This window comes from Heptranchias perlo, chromosome 29 (genome assembly GCF_035084215.1).
Source record: "Heptranchias perlo isolate sHepPer1 chromosome 29, sHepPer1.hap1, whole genome shotgun sequence".
NCBI classification, from domain to species: domain Eukaryota; kingdom Metazoa; phylum Chordata; class Chondrichthyes; order Hexanchiformes; family Hexanchidae; genus Heptranchias; species Heptranchias perlo.
The window spans coordinates 38845619-38866920 of record NC_090353.1 but is presented as its reverse complement, the minus strand read 5'-3'; the positions used below and the strand labels follow the sequence as shown (position 1 = coordinate 38866920).

The following is a 21302-nucleotide window of genomic DNA, read 5'->3' as shown; positions in this document are numbered from 1 at the left end:
GCCCCCTTCGCTTCGACGGCTTGTGGCCTCTGCATTGGAGGTTCCCCTCGCCTGGCCCTTTCTTCTGGGCCGGGCACTCTCGCCTCCAGTGTCCCGTCTTCCCACACTGAAACATGTCCTGGACTTGTTAATACTAACCCCTTCCTGTCACCATTCCTTCCTATTACTCTCACTGGCTTTCATTTCATGGACCCTCCCCTTTGGTTTGACCTCCTCCCCTGAACCGGCCTTAAAGGTCAGGTTCATCTTACGGAGCGCGCTGGCCTCCATATTCGCGAGGTCCTCGGAGTCAAACCAGGCTTCTGCCTTAGCCCTTACTTTTGGCAAACTGTTTGCCACGAGGGTCCTGAGCCAGTGAGTCCTGGGCTCCCCTTGCAACTGTAGTCTGTCCAGCACCCCACCCATGGCCTTTTCATATACAGGCCATAGCCTGTCTGCGAATGCCTGAGGTGCTTCGCCCACCAGCTGCAGCGTTCTCTCCACTCGAGGGAACGGACTACCCTGGGTATGCCCCATGGCTCTCAGGATTTCTTCCTTTAAACCTTCCGTGGTTCCCTGTCCCGGCCTAGTGGCTACGGACAGGGCCTGATACAACTGTCCGTCCAGGGAAAACAGTAACAGCTTGTGAACCTCTCCCTCACTACACCCATTGATCCCCCCGACTTGCTCTACTTCCATGAAGTGAACGGAGGGGTCCCCTTCCTTCTTGAGCTTGGGCACGCTCGCGATCATAGCCTGCAGTTATGGGGTGGTGAATGAGACCAGGTAATCGCTCTGCAGCGGACCCTGCGCACCGTCTGGTGCGGGTGGACCGTTACTTTTGCTGCCGCAGAGATCACATCGGTCCCGGTGGCGCTTCCGACGCCGGCCGGGCCTCCCGATCCCGGACCCAATCCTCAGTCTCCAGTCCCTCGTTTTCCCGGTCCACCCGAGCTTCCCCCGGGGTAACTAAGCTAACCATCCCTCTGGCTTTGGACAGGGCCTGTTTTAAACTGTGGATCTTTTCCTCGCCGGGTCCGTGGTTTAAATCCTCGTTCCCCCTGCTTCTGGCCACCCTGTAGGCTATTCTCATGTCTTTCAGCTGACCCTCCAACCCGTCAACTTCATCCGTTAAACGTGCATTTTCTTTCCTTACAGCCTGTTCATTGAGCTGGTCCTCGGTGACCTGGCATTGCAGGTACTCCCTGGTGTTACGGGAGGTTTCTTCTTGTGCACATCTTTCCTGCCTTTCCTCGTGCAATTCCTCTCCCAACCTGTTACACACTATCCCCCTCTCGTCTGACTTTTCTTGACTCCTTGAGCTCGGCCTGCAGCTTTCCAACCTGCTCCCTGAGCAGCTGGACCTGTTTCTGCCGGCACAGAAGCCAAATTGCCTTTTCTTTGGACCTTTTATGGTCTTCGGACGCCGTCCACGCTGCCGCACTCTGTTGTGGGCAGCTGGAGTGTACCGAGTCCAGAACCCACTGCTTAGCCACATTAATCTTCATGTAGGCATAGCCGTTAATCCGCCTTTCCATCCCTTCCAATTCTACTGTGCTATGACTCAGTGATCCAACGGGCACACTGCCTGTTTCTCCTGCCTCACTCGCCATTTTCTGTCGGGTGTTTTGGGGTTGTTCTCACCCTATTGATCGGTGCAGATATCTGGTCCCCGGTCTAGCCAAGGAACACTTATACCTCACAGATCGGGGGTTCAGGAAAACGGGACTTATGCTAATGCACCCGGTGATGGATCACGTAGCCGAATAGCACAGAGACCACACAAACTCAGTGTTTGAATTGAATTGGAATGTTGGTTTTATTATACCATCAACACGAAGAAAATAACGATAAAAATGGTCCTACACAGTACATTGAGTTACACACACCCACTACAGTACTTTATCCCGCTAAACTAAGAGGTTGGTGGGGACCCTGGAGACACCTATCACACACACACACGTATGGTCGAGGCTCACCAATCCTTTGCACTTGCAGGTCTGGCTGACCGGTTGTCTCCCGTAGGGTTCGTTGGTTTCGCTGGAAGCTGTTCTCCTCCCTGCAGAGTTCGGGTGAATGCCTCCCATTGCTCTGACACTGATTTACCTTCAAGTAGCTGTTTCCAGTCCATTTTTGCTAAATCACTTGTCAGCTTAGTAAAATTGGCTTTTCCCCAATTGAACTTTTACTCCTGTTCTATCTTTGTCCTTTTCCATAACTATGCTAAATCTAACTGAATTATGATCACTACCACCAAAATGCTCCCGCACTGATACTCCTTCCACCTGCCCAGCTTCATTTCCTAAAACTAAATCCAGAACTGCCTCCTCTCTTGTTGGGCTTGCGACGTACTGGCTAAAAAAGTTCTCCTGAATGCAATTTAGGAATTTTATTCTCGCCTTCTCGCCTCCTTTCGTGTGGCATGAAGGAGAAGGCCCAGGAATCCCAGCCCCCAGGGTTTGAAATTGCAAAATCTTTCAAAATGGAAGCCCGATGCTTCCTTGAAAGTTTCTAGTGACCAACCCGCATCCTGGGAGCAGGTTGGTTGTCTGTCCCTTGTCCCGCCCCGGTTAAAACTGGAAATGGGCAGGTTGGGGGCGGGTTGGAGGTGGGTCTGAAATTGTTCCGCTTTTCAATGCCCCCCGCCCCTCACCCACCCGATTTTCACTGTTAAAATTCTGCCCATTGAATTACATAGAATTTTACAGCACAGGACCGGGCCATTCAGCCCAACTGGTCTATGCTGCTGTTTATGCTCCACAAGAGCCTCCGCCCACCTTACTTCATCAAATCTTATCAATGTATCCTGCTATTCCTTTCTCCCTCAAATACTTATCTAGCTTCCCCTTAAATGCATCCATGCTAATTGCCTCAACCACTCCTTGTGGTAGCAAGTTCCACATTCTCACCACTCTCTGAGTAAAGAAGTTTCTTCTGAATTCCCTTTTGGATTTATTAGTGACTGTCATGTTTATGGCCTCTAGTTTTGGACTGCCCCACAAGTGGAAACATCGGGGGAAAAATTAGATAGGGGCTGTTTTTGGGTGCAGGTAGCGTGATGTGCTATTACCCCATGCTCAATGACCCCTGCGCAGGCAGGATGCAAGTTTCAGCCCATCCGAGGACTTACCTGCAATCAGCATTCCATTGCAGGCCTTGCACATGGAATCAGTGCAATTTTCACTTTCCACCACCAGAGGGAGCGCCATCTCTTAAAGAGAGGATGTTTCTTAGAAATCTCTTAAAGGTAGCTGGTACCTGTTATTTGCTGAAAATAACAGTCTACTGTCTGCACAGAGTCTGAACAGAGATCAGTCATCGCACACGTAAAACACAGATGCAGGTCCCATCCCTATGTTTACACACTGATGAGTTATGTTAAAACATTGACTAAAGGTTGTGCACTACTAAATCCATGATGTGGAGATGCCGGTGATGGACTGGGGTTGACAAATGTAAAGAATCTTACAACACCAGGTTATAGTCCAACAATTTTATTTGAAAATCACAAGCTTTCGGAGATTATCTCCTTCGTCAGGTGAGCGTGGGATTCCTTGAACGTTTCGCATTTATAGTCAGAGAACAATACCTGGTGATTACAGATAATCTTTCCAACTGCCCGTTGTCAAGGCAATCAAAGTGTTCAGACAGAGAGGTGTTACCTACAGGACCACCAAATATACCAACGGCCAGAACACAAGACAAAGAGAGAGAGGGAGAAACATCCGAAAGGAAGAGAAAGACAGAGAATGACCCGTTGTATTAAAAACAGATAACTTTTTCTCGCTGGTGGGGTTACGTGTAGCGTGACATGAACCCAAGAGGCCGTCCTCATGGGTGCGGAACTTGGCGATCAATTTCTGCTCGACGATTTTGCGTTGTCATGTGTCTCGAAGGCCGCCTTGGAGAACGCTTACCCGAAGATCGGTGGCTGAATGTCCTTGACTGCTGAAGTGTTCCCCGACTGGGAGGGAACCCTCCTGTCTGGCGATTGTTGCATTCGTTCATCCGTTGTCGCAGTGTCTGCATGGTCTCGCCAATGTACCATGCTCCTAAACTACTAAATCCCACATCCTCCAATCTGCACGCTAGATCACACCAATCTGCCGATCTGAGTTGGTACCAAGCCTGCGAGAGTGCATGCACCAAGGTTCTCTGTTGATGCACTGGAGACCTTGGTGCAAGAGGTGGACAGAAGGAGGGACATCCTATATCCACAGGAGGTGGGGGTGGGGGTGGGGGTGGTGGGCACGAGGCCCTCCAGACATATATCCAAAAGGCAGTGGGAGGCATCGGGGGATGAAGTCAATGACAGGCGCACATGGATGCAGTGCAGAAAGGAGTTTAATGCTTTGACATGAGTGGTCAAGGTGAGTGAGGTCAACTGTCAAGTGATGTCTCCTACCAACTGCTCCACGCACTACACCCCATCCCCCACATACCAACAAACTCTTTCCATCAGTACTCAACTCTTCCAACCAGATGCTTCCTCTCACCCTTACACATTACTACTGTTTCAAGCCGCCCATCCACAACTCACAGGCCACACACACTGGCAGCTATTCAACCATATCAGGCACATCACCCAGACACACGTCAGGCTTTTTTGCAGGAGAAGGTGGCGCATATCAAGAGGCAGCAAGTGGCAGTGGCATTTAGCCTCTCGAGCCTGTTCCGCCATTCAATGAGATCATGGTGGACCTGTGACCTAACTCCATATACCCACCTTAGTCCCATATCCCTTAATACGCTTGGTTCACAGAAATCTATCAATCTCAGAATTAACTTTCACAAATGAGCTAGCATCAACTGCCGTCTGCAGAAGAGCATTCCAAACGTCTCCTACCCTTTGCATGTATAAGCATTTCCTAACTTCACTCCTGCACGTCCTGGCTCTAAATGTTAGGCTATGTCCCCGCGTCCTAGTATTCAAGTGTAGGAGGCCTCCAAAAACAGTTACAAATGTCTCGGCAGCCAGAAGCAATAATCCAGCCACTAACCTGTAAATCCTGCATGGTCCCTTTAAATAGCACCGGTGGGGGGGTCCTCCAGGCACTCCAAGACACGTTCAGCTGGCCGAGGTTAAGAGTGTGCGTTGAGTTGAGCGTTAAGTCCCAAAATGGTGTCTATCACTTTAAATTAGCGTTGCACACTGATTGAAGCCATTTTCTCCCCACTTTACACAATTCCAGCGTTCGTTATCTGTGCCTGCGCTAACTCCTATACCAAGATAGCATCTGGCTCACGCCGCACTGGAAACGTGTATGTGCATCCAAGACGCCATCTTGGATGTTCGATAGGGTAGACGTCTTCTCTACGTCTACCCTATCGAACTCTTTCATAACTTTAAAGACTTCTCAGACTTCTCTTTTCGAGAGAAAAAAGCCCCAGCCTGTTCAGTTTTTCCTGCTAGTTATACCCTCTCAGTTCTGGTACCATCTTTTGAAATCTTTTTTGCACTTTCTCCAGTGTTTCTATACCCTTTTTGTAATTATGGAGACCAAAACTGTGCACAGTACCATAATGTCTCTGATTTTGAATTCTATCCCTCTAGAAATGAACCCCAGTGCTTTGTTTGCATTTTTTACGGCCTTGTCAACCTGCGTTGTTAATTTTAATGATTTGTGTAATCTGTTCCCCGCGATTCTTTTGCACCTCTACCCCTTTTAAACTCTTATTTTCCAAGGAGTATGTGGCCTCCTTATTCCTCCTACCAAAATGCACCACTTCACCTTATCTATATTAAAATTCATTTGCCATTTACACGCCCATTCTGCAAGTTTGTGAATGTTGCATATTTTGTCACGTTATACATATTACAGCATATTACATCGAATATTTTGTCACAGTGCTACTCAGTGTTAACTACACCCCCTAATTTGGTATAATCTGCAAATTTTGATATTGTACTTCCGACTCCTGAGTCCAAATCATTTATGTAAATTGTGAACAACTGTGGTCCCAGCACCGATTCCTGAGGAACTCCACTTCCCACCTTACGCCAGTCTGAGTAACTACCTTTTACATAGAATTACATAGAACGTACAGCACAGAAACAGCATTCGGTCCAACTGGTCTATGCCGGTGTTTATGCTCTACATGAGCTTCCTCCCTCTTTCATCTTACCCTATCAATATATCCTTCTATTCCTTTCTCCCTCATGTTTATCTAGCTTTCGCTTAAATGCATCTATGCTATTCGCTTCAACTACTCCTTGTGGTAGCAAGTTCCACATTCCAACCACTCTCTGGGTAAAGAAGTTTCTCCTGAATTCCCGATTGGATTTATTAATGACTATCTTATATTTATGGTCCCAGTTCTGGTCTCCCCACAAGTGGAAACATCTTCATCTACGTCGACCCTATCAAACCTTTTCATAATTTTAAAGACCTCTATCAGGTCACCTCTCACTTTTCTCTTTTCTAGAGAAAAGAGCCCCAGCCTGTTCAGCCTTTCTGATAGTTGTACCCTTTCAGTTCTGGTATCACCTCAGTAAATCTTTTTGCACCTTTTTCAGTGCCTCTATACCCTTTTTTATAATATGGAGACCAGAACTGTGCACAACTCCAAGTGTAGTCTAGCCAAGGTTCAATACAAGTTAACATAACATCTCTGCTTTTCAATTCTATCCCTCTAGAAATGAACCCCAGTGCTTGGTTTGCTTTTTTTATGGCCTTATTAACATGCGTCGCTACTTTTAGTGATTTGTGTATCTGTACCCCCAGATCCCTCTGCTCCTCTACCCCATTTAGACTCTTATTATACAAGCAGAATGTGGCCCTCTTATTCTTCCTACCAAAATGTAATATCTCATACTCATCTATATTGAAATTCATTTGCCAATTACATGGCCATTCTGCAAGTTTATTAATGTCCTCTTGTATTTTGTCGCAGTCCTCCTTGGTATTAACTCTATCCCCCAATTTGATGATGTTTGCACATTTTGAAATTGTACTTCCGATTCCCGAGTCCAAATAATTGTAAACAATTTTACAACACCAAGTTATAGTCCAACAATTTTATTTTAAAATCCACAAGCTTTCGGAGGCTTCCTCCTTCCTCAGGTGAATGTGGAATTTTTGTAGCCAGCTTGCTATCCATTCTGCTACTGCTCCCCTGACTCCACAGGCTCTGACCTTAGTCATGAGTCTACTATCCGGTACCGTATTGAAGGTCTTTTGAAAGTCCATGTATATTACACCGACTGTATTACCCTTATCTATTCTTTCTGTTACTACTTCAACAAATGCAATAAGGTTGGTCAAGCATGATCTTCCCTTTTGAAATCCGTGCTGGCTATTCTTTACTATATTTTCAGTTTCTAGATGTTTTTCTATTACATCTTTGAGTAAAGATTCCAATATTGGCCCAGATTTTGCTGTAGCAGGGCATCTAATGGCATCTGCCATTAGTTAGACTTATCCTTGCACGTTTAGGTTTTAACATTTTTTAAGAACATAAGAACATAAGAAATAGGAGCAGAAGTAGGCCAATCGGCCCCTCGAGCCTGCTCCGCCATTCAATAAGATCATGGCTGATCTGATCCTAACCTCAAATCTAAATTCATGTCCAATTTCCTGCCCGCTCCCCGTAACCCCGAATTCCCTTCACTTCTTGGAAACTGTCTATTTCTGTTTTAAATTTATTTAATGGTGTAGCTTCCACAGCTTCCTGGGGCAGCAAATTCCACAGACCTACTACCCTCTGAGTGAAGAAGTTTCTCCTCATCTCAGTTTTGAAAGAGCAGCCCCTTATTCTAAGATTATGCCCCCTAGTTCTAGTTTCACCCATCCTTGGGAACATCCTTACTGCATCCACCCGATCAAGCCCCTTCACAATCTTATATGTTTCAATAAGATCGCCTCTCATTCTTCTGAACTCCAATGAGTAGAGTCCCAATCTACTCAACCTCTCCTCATATGTCCACCCCCTCGTCCCCGGGATTAACCGAGTGAACCTTCTTTGTACTGCCTCGAGAGCAAGTATGTCTTTTCTTAAGTATGGACACCAAAACTGGATGCAGTATTCCAGGTGCGGTCTCACCAATACCCTATATAACTGCAGCAATACCTCCCTGTTTTTATATTCCATCCCCCTAGCAATAAAAGCCAACATTCCGTTCGCCTTCTTGATCACCTGCTGCACCTGCAAACTAACTTTTTGATTTTCTTGCACTCGGACCCCCAGATCCCTTTGTACTGCAGTACTTTCCAGTTTCTCACCATTAAGATAATAACCTGCTCTCCGATTTTTCCTGCCAAAGTGCATAACCTCACATTTTCCAATATTGTATTGCATCTGCCAAATCTCCGCCCACTCACCCAGCCTGTCTATATCCCCTTGTAGGTTTTTTATGTCCTCCTCACTCTCTACTTTCCCTCCCATCTTTGTATCATCTGCAAACTTTGATATGTTACACTCGGTCCCCTCCTCCAAATCGTTAATATAGATTGTAAAGAGTTGGGGACCCAGCACCGACCCCTGCGGAACACCACTGGCTACAGGTTGCCAGTCCGAGAATGTACCATTTATCCCAACTGTCTGCTTCCTGTTAGATAACCAATCCTCCACCCATGCCAGAATATTACCCCCAATCCAGTGATTCTTTATCTTGAGCAATAATCTTTTATGTGGCACCTTGTCGAATGCCTTCTGGAAGTCCAAATACACTACGTCCACTGGTTCCCCTTTATCCACTCTGTACGTTATATCCTCAAAGAACTCAAGCAAATTTGTCAGACGTGACTTCCCCTTCGTAAAGCCATGCTGACTTTGTCCTATTAAATTATGTTTTTGTGTGGCAAGTTGTTGAAAATGTGAGCTGATGAAGGGAAACAGGGCATCTGAGACCGGAGTGAACAAGGCAAGCAATTGGGTATCTCCTTAACCAATCAGATTGAAGGATTGTGAAACTAACAGCAAGGAATGAGACGGAAATGTAAATTAGAATAGTGAATTCAATGTCAAATCAGGTTCAGAAAGACAAATAGAGAGGGAAAGCAAGATTGGATTAAGAGAGAGAGACAAAAGAGACAGAAAGGAAAAGTAACAAAAAAGTTAATTTAACATTTTATATTTTGATATCTCCAAGAACAATTAAAACCTGAAGGAATGAGACTCCACACTTGTAATAGTTAACTTTCAATACCAGAGAGGTTGATTGGCAGTAATTAACACTTATCATGTCATTAAAAGGGCACTTAGACTGGAATGGACAAGATTTAACTTTCTGTGATGAGCTTAGGTTGTATCTACCGCACAAATATAGCAACTTCATGCTGATCAGTGCATTTGAATGTTGAGGCAGAAAGCGAGATGCTTTTATCACACAGCTAACGGTGGAGCGGCGCATCTCAGACAGCACCTTTTGAATATTTGAGTTTAACCATGCATCTGCCCTCGCCTGAAGTTGCTGTACCATTTGCGCATAAATAACGGCGAGCGCCATTAGCTTTATTGTTATTTTGACAGCAGAATCTGGGTCAATATCTCTCCTACCACCGACGTTAAGCTAACTGGTTTATTGTTCCCTGGATTTGTTCTATCTCCCTTTTTAAATATAGGAATCACATTAGCTGTCTGCTAGTCCTCTGGCACTATTCATAGAATCATAGAAAATTTACAGCACAGAAGGAGGCCATTCGGTCCATCGTGTCCGCGCCGGCTGAGAAACAAGCCACCCAGCCTAATCCCACTTTCCTGTATTTGGTCTGTAGCCCTGCAGGTCACTGCTCTTCAGGGGCACATCCAGGTATCTTTTAAATGAGTTGAGGGTTTCTGCCTCTACCACCCTCTCAGGTAGTGAGTTCCAGACCCCCACCACCTTCTGGGTGAAAACATTTTTCCTAATTTCTGCTCTAATCCTTCTACCAATTATTTTCCTTTTTTTTAATGAATTTTCATACATTTGTAATAGTGCCTCTTCTGTCTCTTCCAGAACTTCTTTTAATATTCGTGGGTGCAATCCATATGGGCCAGGGGTCTTTTCATCTCTAAGTTCTTCTAGTGTATCAATTATCTCCCACCTTTCTATCTTAAATGTCTTGATATCCTTTTTGATCTCTTCTTCTAATTTCATGCCCACCATGTCCATCTCCCTGATAAAAACTGAGGCAATGTAACTACTCAATATTTCTGCCATCTCACTATCATTACCTGTGAGTTTATCTTGAGCAGATCCCTTAGTAGCCCTATTCCTATCCTGATTTTCCTTTTGTTATTTATGTGCTTGTAGAATACTTTATGATTTATTTTTATCTTGGGTCCTGGGCTTTATAGAGGCATAAAGTACAAAAGCAAGGAAGTTATGTTGAACCTTTATAAACATTGATTCAGCATCGGCTGGAGTATTGTGTCCAATTCTGGGCACTTTAGGAAGGATGTGAAGGCTTTAGAGAGGGTGCAGAAAAAATTTACTAGAATGGTTCCAGGGATGAGGGACTTCAGTTATGTGGATAGACTGGAGAAGCTGGGGTTGTTCTCCTTAGAACAGAGAAGGTTGAGAGGAGATTTGATAGAGGTGTTCAAAATCATGAAGGGTTTAGATGAAGTAAATAAAGAGAAACTGTTCCCATTGGCAGAAGGGTCAAGAACCAGAGGGCACAGATTTAAGTTAATTGGCAAAAGAACCAAAGACAACACAAGGAAAAACTTTTTTACGCAGCGAGTAATTATGCTCTGGAATGTGCTGCCTGAAAGGATGGTGGAATCAGATTCAATTGTGGCTTTCAAAAAGGAATCGGATAAATACTTGAAGGGAAAGAAATTGCAGTGCTACGGGGGAAAGAGCGGGGGAATGGGACTAACTGCATTACTCTTACAAAGAGACGGCACAAGTTCGATGGGCCAAATGGCCTCCTTCTGTGCTGTAACCATTCTTTGATTCTATAATTCTATTCTTTGATAATTTCATTTTGCAGGGCCTCTTTGCTTTCCTAATTGTTTTTTGACTTCTTTCCTAACCCTTTTGTATTTCCCTTTGTCATCCTCTCCTTTATTGTCTATGGACTTAGAATATGCCTTTTTCTTTAGTTTCAATTTTACCTGTATCTCTTTATTTATCCATGGTGCCTCAATATTGGCTAGTTTGTTCTTGTTTTTTTTTAGCAGAATATATTTCTCCTGAACTCTATTGATCACCTTTTAAAATATTTCCCATTGCTGTTCTATCTCTTTGTCTGTCAATATTTTTTCCAAGTTTACCTTCCCGAGTTCCATTCTCATCCCCATAAAATTAGTTTTTTTTCCAAACCATTACTTTGGTCTTTGCCTTACTTATGTCTTTCTCAATCATTATCGTAAACCTTATTATGGTGTGATCGCTATTGCCTAGATGCTCCCCTACGCTTTCTTCTCTTATCTGCGCTGGTTCATTTCTTATTACTAGATCCAGCTGTGATTTCTCTCTTGTTGGGCTTCTCACATACTGAGTAAGAAAGGAGTCCTGTACACACTGTAAAAACTCCATCCCCTTTTCCCCTTTCCTGACCTCTTTTTGCCAGTTTATTTGGGGGTATTTGAAATCTCCCATAATAATTATTCTATATCTTTTACTCATTTCTTAGATTTGCCTACATATTTCTCCCTCCACTTCCCTTCCACTATTAGGTGGTTTGTAGAATACCCCCATTAACGTGGTCAATCCCTTCTTATTGTTTGTCTCAATCCATACGAATTAGGTTTCTATCTTAATGTTAGTTATGTCCTTTTTTTCATTATGTTGTCTCTGATTAGTACAGCTACCTCGCCCCCTTCCTCCTTCCTTATCCTTTCTAGATATGTTATATCGAACTATATCTATGCAATATTTAGCTGCCAGTCCTGTTCTTTTATGTAGTCATGTTTCAGTTATCCCTACCACATTTGGCTCCTCACTATGAATAAATGCCTCCAGTTCCCCCATTTTGTTTCGGATGCTGTGCACATTGCTGGACAGGCAATTTAATTTGTTTTTATTAATTGTTCCCCTCATTTTATTTTTAACAGTTATTTTATACTTATGTTCTATAAATTTATCAGTTCCCTGACCATTTATGTTCCCCTTATTCCTTCCTTTTTGTTAGCGGCTGAGAGGGAAGCACCGGGGGTAATTTTAACCCCCCCCAGGATTGGCGGGATGAGGAGGCAGGGCCATTGTCTCATTGTTACTGATGCACCCTGGCAGATTGTGCACATTGTACATACTTCAGTTAAAAGAGTTACCGCTTTGGGCAAAATTATCAAGTCCAAGTCCAGGCTTTTGGGAGAGGCTGAGGCCTTCGAGGAAAAACTTTAACAAAGATTTTAAAAGACACAAATATAATTCAATTGATACATTTAATCATATTCCTGTGAAATGTTTTTTTTTACTTTGCATCAAACCTTACATTAGAAATGTGTGACTCAGGAAGTAAGATCAATCGATGATGTTACAGTTGTTTTTGTACTTTTCCTGTCTCATAATCTCCTCACATACATACATTTTTTTTTCACAGGAGATTCCAAAAGGCCAGAAATGGCAGTTCACGTGTCAGCATGGACAGCAAGAATGCTGGTGGAACACCATCCAGGTCCTTGTGACTTCTTATTGCAATTGATCCAGTCATTTTAATCATTCAGGCCTATAAATTCAGAGTTCAGGCTTTGGGGTCAGTAGGTGATGATTCGGTGCTGTGAGTTAGAACATAAGAACATAAGAAATAGGAGCAGGAGTAGGCCAATCGGCCCCTCGAGCCTGCTCCGCCATTCAATAAGATCATGGCTGATCTGATCCTAACCTCAAATCTAAATTCATGTCCAATTTCCTGCCCGCTCCCCATAACCCCTAATTCCCTTTACTTCTAGGAAACTGTCTATTTCTGTTTTAAATTTATTTAATGATGTAGCTTCCACAGCTTCCTGGGGCAGCAAATTCCACAGACCCACTACCCTCTGAGTGAAGAAGTTTCTCCTCATCTCAGTTTTGAAAGAGCAGCCCCTTATTCTAAGATTATGCCCCCTAGTTCTAGTTTCACCCATCCTTGGGAACATCCTTACCGCATCCACCCGATCAAGCCCCTTCACAATCTTATATGTTTCAATAAGATCGCCTCTCATTCTTCTGAACTCCAATGAGTAGAGTCCCAATCTACTCAACCTCTCCTCATATGTCCGCCCCCTCATCCCCGGGATTAACCGAGTGAACCGTCTTTGTACTGCCTCGAGAGCAAGTATGTCTTTTCTTAAGTACGGAGACCAAAACTGTAAGCAGTATTCCAGGTGCGGTCTCACCAATACCTTATATAACTGCAGCAATACTTCCCTGTTTTTATATTCTATCCCCCTAGCAATAAAAGCCAACATTCCGTTGGCCTTCTTGATCACCTGCTGCACCTGCATACTAACTTTTTGATTTTCTTGCACTTGGACCCCCAGATCCCTTTGTACAGACGTTGGGGTCAGTAAGTGATGATTCGGTGCTGTGAGTTCAGAAGTTGTGGACAGCACATGATGTGTTGGCCCCACAAAAATCTTCCCATCCCTGCTGATTCTTTATGCCCCCTTGCCCCCCCAGGATTGTCTCCCTCTTCTTTAGGGCTCCACGTCCGGCCTATAGGAACATGGGAACAGGAGGAAGCCATTCAGCTTCTCGAGCCTGTTACACAGAAACAGGAGGAGGCCATTCACCCCCCGTGCCTATTCTGCCACTCAGTTAGATCATGACCAATCTGTACCTTAAGTTCATTTAGCCGTCTTTGCTCCATTTCCCTTGATACCCTTACGCAACAAAAATCTATCGATCTCAGTCTTCACATTTTCAATTGATGTCCAGCATCCGCAACGATTTGTGGGACAGTTCCAGATTTCCACTACCCTTTGTGTGAAAAGGTCCTTCCTGATTTCACTCCTGAACGGCCTAGCTTTAATATTAAGATTGTGCCCCCTTGTTTTGGATTCCCTCATCAGAGAAAATAGTTTCTCTGTATCTACTCTGTTGAATTCCTTTTATCATTTTAAACTCTTCTATCAGATCACCCCTCAACCTTCTAACTCAAGGGAATACAACCCAAGTTTATGTAGCTTGGCCTCATAATTTAACCCTCTAAGCCCTGGTATCATTCTGGTGAATCTGCACTGCACCCCCTCCAAGGCCAACATATCTTTGCTCGGCTCTTGATTTCTTGTCTAGCCCCATCGTTTATTCAAATGTGGCCCCACCATGAAAATGGTTGGGTCCTTGTACTGATTCCATCAGGTGGGAGGAGGCTTGCAGTGTCTTCCTTCTGCCTGTTTTAATCAAATACATGAAAATTTACCTCATTTTACAAGAGAGAGGAAATTCTCAATGGTATTGTTATACTGATGCCGGGAATTATGAGTCTATCTGGGTTTCCCCTGATCTTCCACCAAAGTTACAGTGGCTGATCAGGAGATCCCCGAGGAATTTCCCAGCATGAGTTTTATGCACCAGTAAGAACAGCATCGGCTTCAAGTTGTCATTGACTTGACCAAACCTGGAAATTGCCTTACACCTACTGATGTTGCAGTTCTGCCTTGCACCTACTGCTGCTGCAGTTCTGCCTTGCACCTACTGCTGCTGCAGTTCTGCCTTGCACCTACTGCTGCAGGCCTGGCATGCACCTATTTTTTATTATTCTTGGGATGTGGGCATCACTGGCAAGTCTGGCATTTTATTGCCCATCCCCAGTTGTCCTTTGAGAAGGTGGTGGTGGGCCTTCTTCTTGAACCGCTGCTGTGTGGTGAAGATGCTCCCACAGTGCTGTTAGGTTCGGAGTTCCAAGATTTTGACCCAGTGACGATGAAGGAACAGCCGATATATGCTCAAGTCAGAATGGTGTGTGACTTGGAGAGGATCTTGGAGGTGACGGTGTTCCCATGCACCTTGTCCTTTAGGTGGTGGAGGTTGTGGGTTTGGCAAGTTGCTGCAGTGCATCCTGTAGATAGTACACACTGCAGACATGGTGCACCGCTGGTGGCAGAGGCAGTGAACGATTAAGGTGGTGGATGGGCTGGCGATCAAGCGGACTGCTTTGTCCTGGATGTTGTCAAGCTTCTCGAGTGTTGTTGCAGCTGCACCATCCAGGCAAGCGGAGACTATTCCATCACACTCCTGATTTGTGCCTTGTAGATGGTGGAGAGGTTTTGGGGAGTCAGGAGATGGGTCAGTTGCCTCTGACCTGCTCTAGTAGCCATGGCATTTGTGTGGCTGGTCCAGAATGAACATACATACGAACATACAAATTAAGAGCAGGAGTAGGCCATTCGGCCCCTTGAGCTTGCTCTGCCATTTGATAAGATCTGATTGTGACCTCAACCCTACTTTCCCGTCTACCTACTATAACCTTTGACTCCCTTGATAATCAGGAATCTATCCAACTCAGCCTTAAAAATATTCAATGACCCACCCTCCACTGGTCACTGGGGAAGGGACTTCCACAGACTCACGACCCTCTGAGAGAAAAAAATTCTCCTCATCTCCGTCTTAAATGGGAGACCCCTTATTTTTAAATTGTGGCCCCTAGTTCTAGTCTCTCCCACAAGGGGAAACATCCTCTCAGCATCTACCCCTTCTAGTCCCCTCAGGATCTTATATGTTTCAATAAGATCATCTCTCATTCTTCTAATCTCCAGTGTATACAGGCCCAACTTGTCCAACCTTTCCTCATAAGATAACCCCCTCATTCCAGGGATCAGTCGAGTGAACCTTCTCTGAACTGCCTCCAAAGCAATTTCTTAAATAATTGGTGGTGGAGGCAGGGACCTCAACTCTTTTAAAAAGTTCCTGGACCTGCGCCTAAAGTGCTGTAAGCTGCAGGGCTATGGACCAGGTGCTGGAAGGTGGGATTAGAATGGGCACCTGGTTGTTCTTTGAGCTGGCACGGACACCATGGGCCGAATGGCCCACTTCTGTGCTGTATCTTTTCTATGGTTCTATGGTTCTAGGAGACCAAAACCACACACAGTATTCTAGATGTGGTCTCACCAATGCCCTGTACAACTGTAGCAAAGCATCTCTACTTTTATATTCCATTCCCTTTGCAATAAATAACAACATTTCATCTTTTTTTATTCATTCATGGGATGTGGGCGTCGCTGGCGAGGCCGGCATTTATTGCCCATCCCTAATTGCCCTTGAGAAGGTGGTGGTGAGCCGCCGCCTTGAACCGTTGCAGTCCATGTGGTGAAGGTTCTCCCACAATGCTGTTAGGTAGGGAGTTCCAGGATTTTGACCCAGCGACGATGAAGGAACGATGATATATTTCCAAGTCGGGATGGTGTGTGACTTGGAGGGGAACGCGCAGGTGGTGTTCTCACGTGCCTGCTGCCCTTGTCCTTCTAGATGGTAGAGGTCGCGGGTTTGGAAGGTGCTGTCAAAGAAGCCTTGGCGAGTTGCTGCAGTGCATCCTGTGGACGGTACACACTGCAGCCACAGTGTGCCAGTGATGAAGGGAGTGAATGTTTAGGGTGGTGGATGGGGTGCCAATCAAGCGGGCTGCTTTGTTCTGGATGGTGTCGAGCTTCTTGAGTGTTGTTGGAGCTGCTCTCATCCAGGCAAGTGGAGAGTATTCCATTACACTCCTGACTTGTGCCTTGTAGATGGTGGAAAGGCTTTGGGGAGTCAGGCGGTTTGCCTTCCAAATCACTTGTTGTACCTGCAGACTAACTTTTTGTGATTCATGTACTAGGACACCCAGATCCCTCTGTACCTCAGAGTTCTGCAATCTCTCTCCATTTAAATAATATACTGCTTTTCTATTCCTCCTGCCAAAGTGGACAAGTTCACATTTTCCCACATTGTACTCCATCTGCCAAATTTTTGCCCATTCACTTAACCTATCTATATCTCTTTGCAGACTCCTTATGTCCTTTTCACAACTTACTTTCCTACCTACCTTTGTGTCATCAGCAAATTTAGCAACCATACATTCGTTCCCTTCATCCAAGTCATTGATATAGATTGTAAATAGTTGCGTTTCTGTTCAATAGTGAGCCCCAGGATGTTGATGGTGGGGCAATAGTAATGCCATTGAATGTCAAGGGGAGGTGGTAGACTCTCTCTGACATTAGAATGATCCATGGCTCAGTGAGTAACACTCTTGCCTTTGAGGTCAGAAAATTGTGGGTTCAAGACCCACTCCTGTAATTTGAGTATAAAATCTCACCTGACACTGCAGTGCAGTACTGAAAAAGTGTTGCACTGTCAGAGATAAGAAATAGGAGCAGGAGAAGGCCAATTGGCCCCTCAAGCCTGCTCTGCCATTCAATAAGATCATGGCTGATCTGATCCTAACCTCAAATCTAAATTCATGTCCAATTTCCTGCCTGCTCCCCGTAACCCCTAATTCCCTTCACTTCTAGGAAACTATCTATTTCTGTTTTAAATTTATTTAATGATGTAGCTTCCACAGCTTCCTGGGGCAGCAAATTCCACAGACCCACTCTGAGTGAAGAAGTTTCTCCTCATCTCAGTTTTGAAAGAGCAGCCCCTTATTCTAAGATTATGCCCCCTAGTTCTAGTTTCACCCATCCTTGGGAACATCCTTACAGCATCCAGCCGATCAAGCCCTTTCACAATCTTATATGTTTCAATAAGATCGCCTCTCATTCTTCTGAACTCCAATGAGTTGAGTCCCAATCTACTCAACCTCTCCTCATATGTCCACCCGCTCATCCCCGGGATTAACCGAGTGAACCTTCTTTGTACTGCCTCGAGAGCAAGTATGTCTTTTCTTAAGTATGGACACCAAAACTGTATGCAGTATTCCAGGTGCGGTCTCACCAATACCTTATATAACTGCAGCAATACCTCCCTGTTTTTATATTCTATCCCCCTGGCAATAAAAGCCAACATTCCATTGGCCTTCTTGATCACCTGCTGCACCTGCATACTAACTTTTTGATTTTCTTGCACTCGGACCCCCAGATCCCTTTGTACTGCAGTACTTTCCAGTTTCTCACCATTAAGATAATAACTTGCTCTCTGATTTTTCCTGCCAAAGTGCATAACCTCACATTTTCCAATATTGTATTGCATCTGCCAAATCTCTGCCCACTCACCCAGGCTGTCCTATATCCCCTTGTACGTTTTTTATGTCCTCCTCACTCTCTACTTTCCCTCCCATCTTTGTATCATCTGCAAACTTTGATATGTTACACTCGGTCCTCTCCTCCAAATCGTTAATATAGATTGTAAAGAGTTGGGGACCCAGCACCGACCCCTGCGGAACACCACTGGCTACTGGTTGCCAGTCCATGAATGAACCATTTATCCCAACTCTCTGCTTCCTGTTAGATAACCAATCCTCCACCCATGCCAGAATATTACCCCAATCCCATGATTCTTTATCTTGAGCAATAATCTTTTATGTGGCACCTTGTTGAATGCCTTCTGGAAGTCTAAATACACTACATCCACTGGTTCCCCTTTATCCACCCTGTACGTTATGTCCTCAAAGAACTCAAGCAAATTTGTCAGACATGACTTCCCCTTCATAAAGCCATGCTGACTTTGTCCTATTAAATTATGTTTATCCAAATGTTCCGTTACTGTCTCCTTAATAATAGACTCCAAAATTTTACCCACCACAGATGTTAAGCTAACTGGCCTATAATTTCCAGCCTTCTGCCTACTACCCTTTTTAAATAAGGGTGTTACATTAGCAGTTTTCCAATCTGCTGGGACCTTTGCTGAGTCAAGAGAATTTTGGAAAATTATTACCAAAGCATCCACAATCCCTACTGCCACTTCCCTCAAGACCCTCGGATGTAAGCCATCAGGTCCAGGGGATTTATCCGCCTTGAGTCCCATTAATTTACTGAGTACCAATTCCTTAATGATTTTAATCGTATTTAGCTCCTCCCCCCCCCCAGAGCCCCCTGTTTGTCCAGTGTTGGGATATTCTTAGTGTCCTCTACCGTAAAGACTGAAACAAAATATTTGTTCAGCATGTTTGCCATCTCCATGTTTCCCACCATTAATTTCCCGGTCTCCTCCTCTAAGGGACATAAGAACATAAGAACATAAGAAATTGGAGCAGGAGTAGGCCAATCGGCCCCTCGAGCCTGCTCCGCCATTCAATAAGATCATGGCTGATCCGATCCCAACCACAAATCTAAAGAACACAAGAAGTCGGAGCAGGACCCGGCCACATAGCCCCTGGGTCCTCTCCGCCACCCACAGGGCATTGACCGATCCGAACTCAGCTTCATGTCCAATTTCCTGCCCGCTCCCCATAACCCCTAATTCCCTTTACTTCTAGGAAACTGTCTATTTCTGTTTTAAATTTATCTAATGATGTAGCTTCCACAGCTTCCTGGGGCAGCAAATTCCACAGACCTACCACCCTCTGAGTGAAGAAGTTTCTCCTCATCTCAGTTTTGAAAGAGCAGCCCCTTATTCTAAGATTATGCCCCCTAGTTCTAGTTTCACCCATCTTTGGGAACATCCTTACTGCATCCACCCGATCAAGCCCCTTCACAATCTTATATGTTTCAATAAGATCGCCTCTCATTCTTCTGAACTCCAATGAGTAGAGTCCCAATCTACTCAACCTCTCCTCATATGTCCGCCCCCTCATCCCCGGGATTAACCGAGTGAACCTTCTTTGTACTGCCTCGAGAGCAAGTATGTCTTTTCTTAAGTATGGAGACCAAAACTGTATGCAGTATTCCAGGTGCGGTCTCACCAATACCTTATATAACTGCAGCAATACCTCCTTGTTTTTATATTCTATCCCCCTAGCAATAAAAGCCAACATTCCGTTGGCTTTCTTGATCACCTGCTGCACCTGCATACCAACTTTTTGATTTTCTTGCACTAGGACCCCCAGATCCCTTTGTACTGCAGTACTTTCCAGTCTCTCGCCATTAAGAAAATAACTTGCTCTCTGATTTTTCCTGCCAAAGTGCATAACCTCACATTTTCCAATATTATATTGCATCTGCCAAATCTCCGCCCACTCACCCAGCCTGTCTATATCCCCTTGCAGGTTTTTTATGTCCTCCTCACTCTCTACTTTCCCTCCCATCTTTGTATCATCTGCAAATTTTGATATGTTGCACTCGGTCCCCTCCTCCAAATCGTTAATATAGATTGTAAAGAGTTGGGGACCCAGCACTGACCCCTGTGGAACACCACTGGTTACTGGTTGCCAGTCCGAAAATGAACCATTTATCCCAACTCTCTGCTTCCTGTTCGATAACCAATCCTCCACCCATGCCAGAATATTACCCCCAATCCCGTGATTTTTTATCTTAAGTAATAATCTTTTATGTGGCACCTTGTCGAATGCCTTCTGGAAGTCTAAATACACTATGTCCACTGGTTCCCCTTTATCCACCCTATACGTTATATCCTCGAAGAACTCAAGCAAATTTGTCAGACATGACTTCCCCTTCATAAAGCCATGCTGACTTTGTCCTATTAAATTATGCTTATCTAAATGTTCCGTTACTGTCTCCTTAATAATAGACTCCAAAATTTTACCCACCACAGATGTTAAGCTAACTGGCCTATAATTTCCAGCCTTCTGCCTACTACCCTTTTTAAATAACGGTGTTACATTAGCAGTTTTCCAATCTGCCGGGACCTCTCCTGAGTCCAGGGAATTTTGGAAAACTATCACCAAAGCATCCACAATCCCTACTGCCACTTCCCTCAAGACCCTAGGATGGAAGCCATCAGGTCCAGGGGATTTATCCGCCTTGAGTCCCATTATTTTACCTACGTTTGCCTTAGCCACCCTTTTTCTTTTTATATAACTAAAGAAACTCTTGCTATCTGTTTTTATATTTTTTGCTAATTTATTTTCATAATCTATCTTCCCTTTCTTAATCAATCCTTTAGTTACTTTTTGCTGTCTTTTGAAGACTTCCCAATCTTCTATCCTCCCACTAAGTTTGGCGACCTTATATGTCCTTGTTTTTAGTCGGATACTATCCTTAATTTCTTTACTTAGCCACGGATGGCTGTCATTTCTTTTACACCCTTTTTTCCTCAGTGGAATATATTTTTTTTGAAAGTTGTAAAATAACTCCTTAAATGAACACCCCTGCTCATGTACCGTCTTACCCTTTAATCTATTTTCCCAGTCCACTTTAATCAATTCCGCTCTCATACCATCATAGTCTCCTTTATTCAAGCTCAGTACGCTTGTTTGAGAACCAACCTTCTCACCCTCTAATTGGATATGGAATGTAACCATGTTATGGTCACTCATTCCAAGGGGATCCTTAACTAGGACATTATTAATTAATCCTGGCTCATTACACAGGACCAGGTCCAAGGTTGCCTGCCCCCTTGTAGGATCAGTTACATACTGCTCAAGAAATCCATCCCTAACACA

At 44.5% G+C, this 21302-nt stretch overlaps 1 protein-coding gene across 1 annotated transcript in view; it reads left to right on the top strand.

Annotated features, from left to right (window-relative positions):
* LOC137299709 (gamma-interferon-inducible lysosomal thiol reductase-like) overlaps positions 1-21302 on the top strand; it is a 54577-nt gene that overhangs the window by 26123 nt on the left and 7152 nt on the right. Inside the window, exon 3 of the mRNA XM_067968648.1 lies at positions 12453-12527. Coding sequence (XP_067824749.1) covers positions 12453-12527 — 75 coding nt within the window. The remainder of the gene's footprint in view (positions 1-12452; positions 12528-21302) is intronic.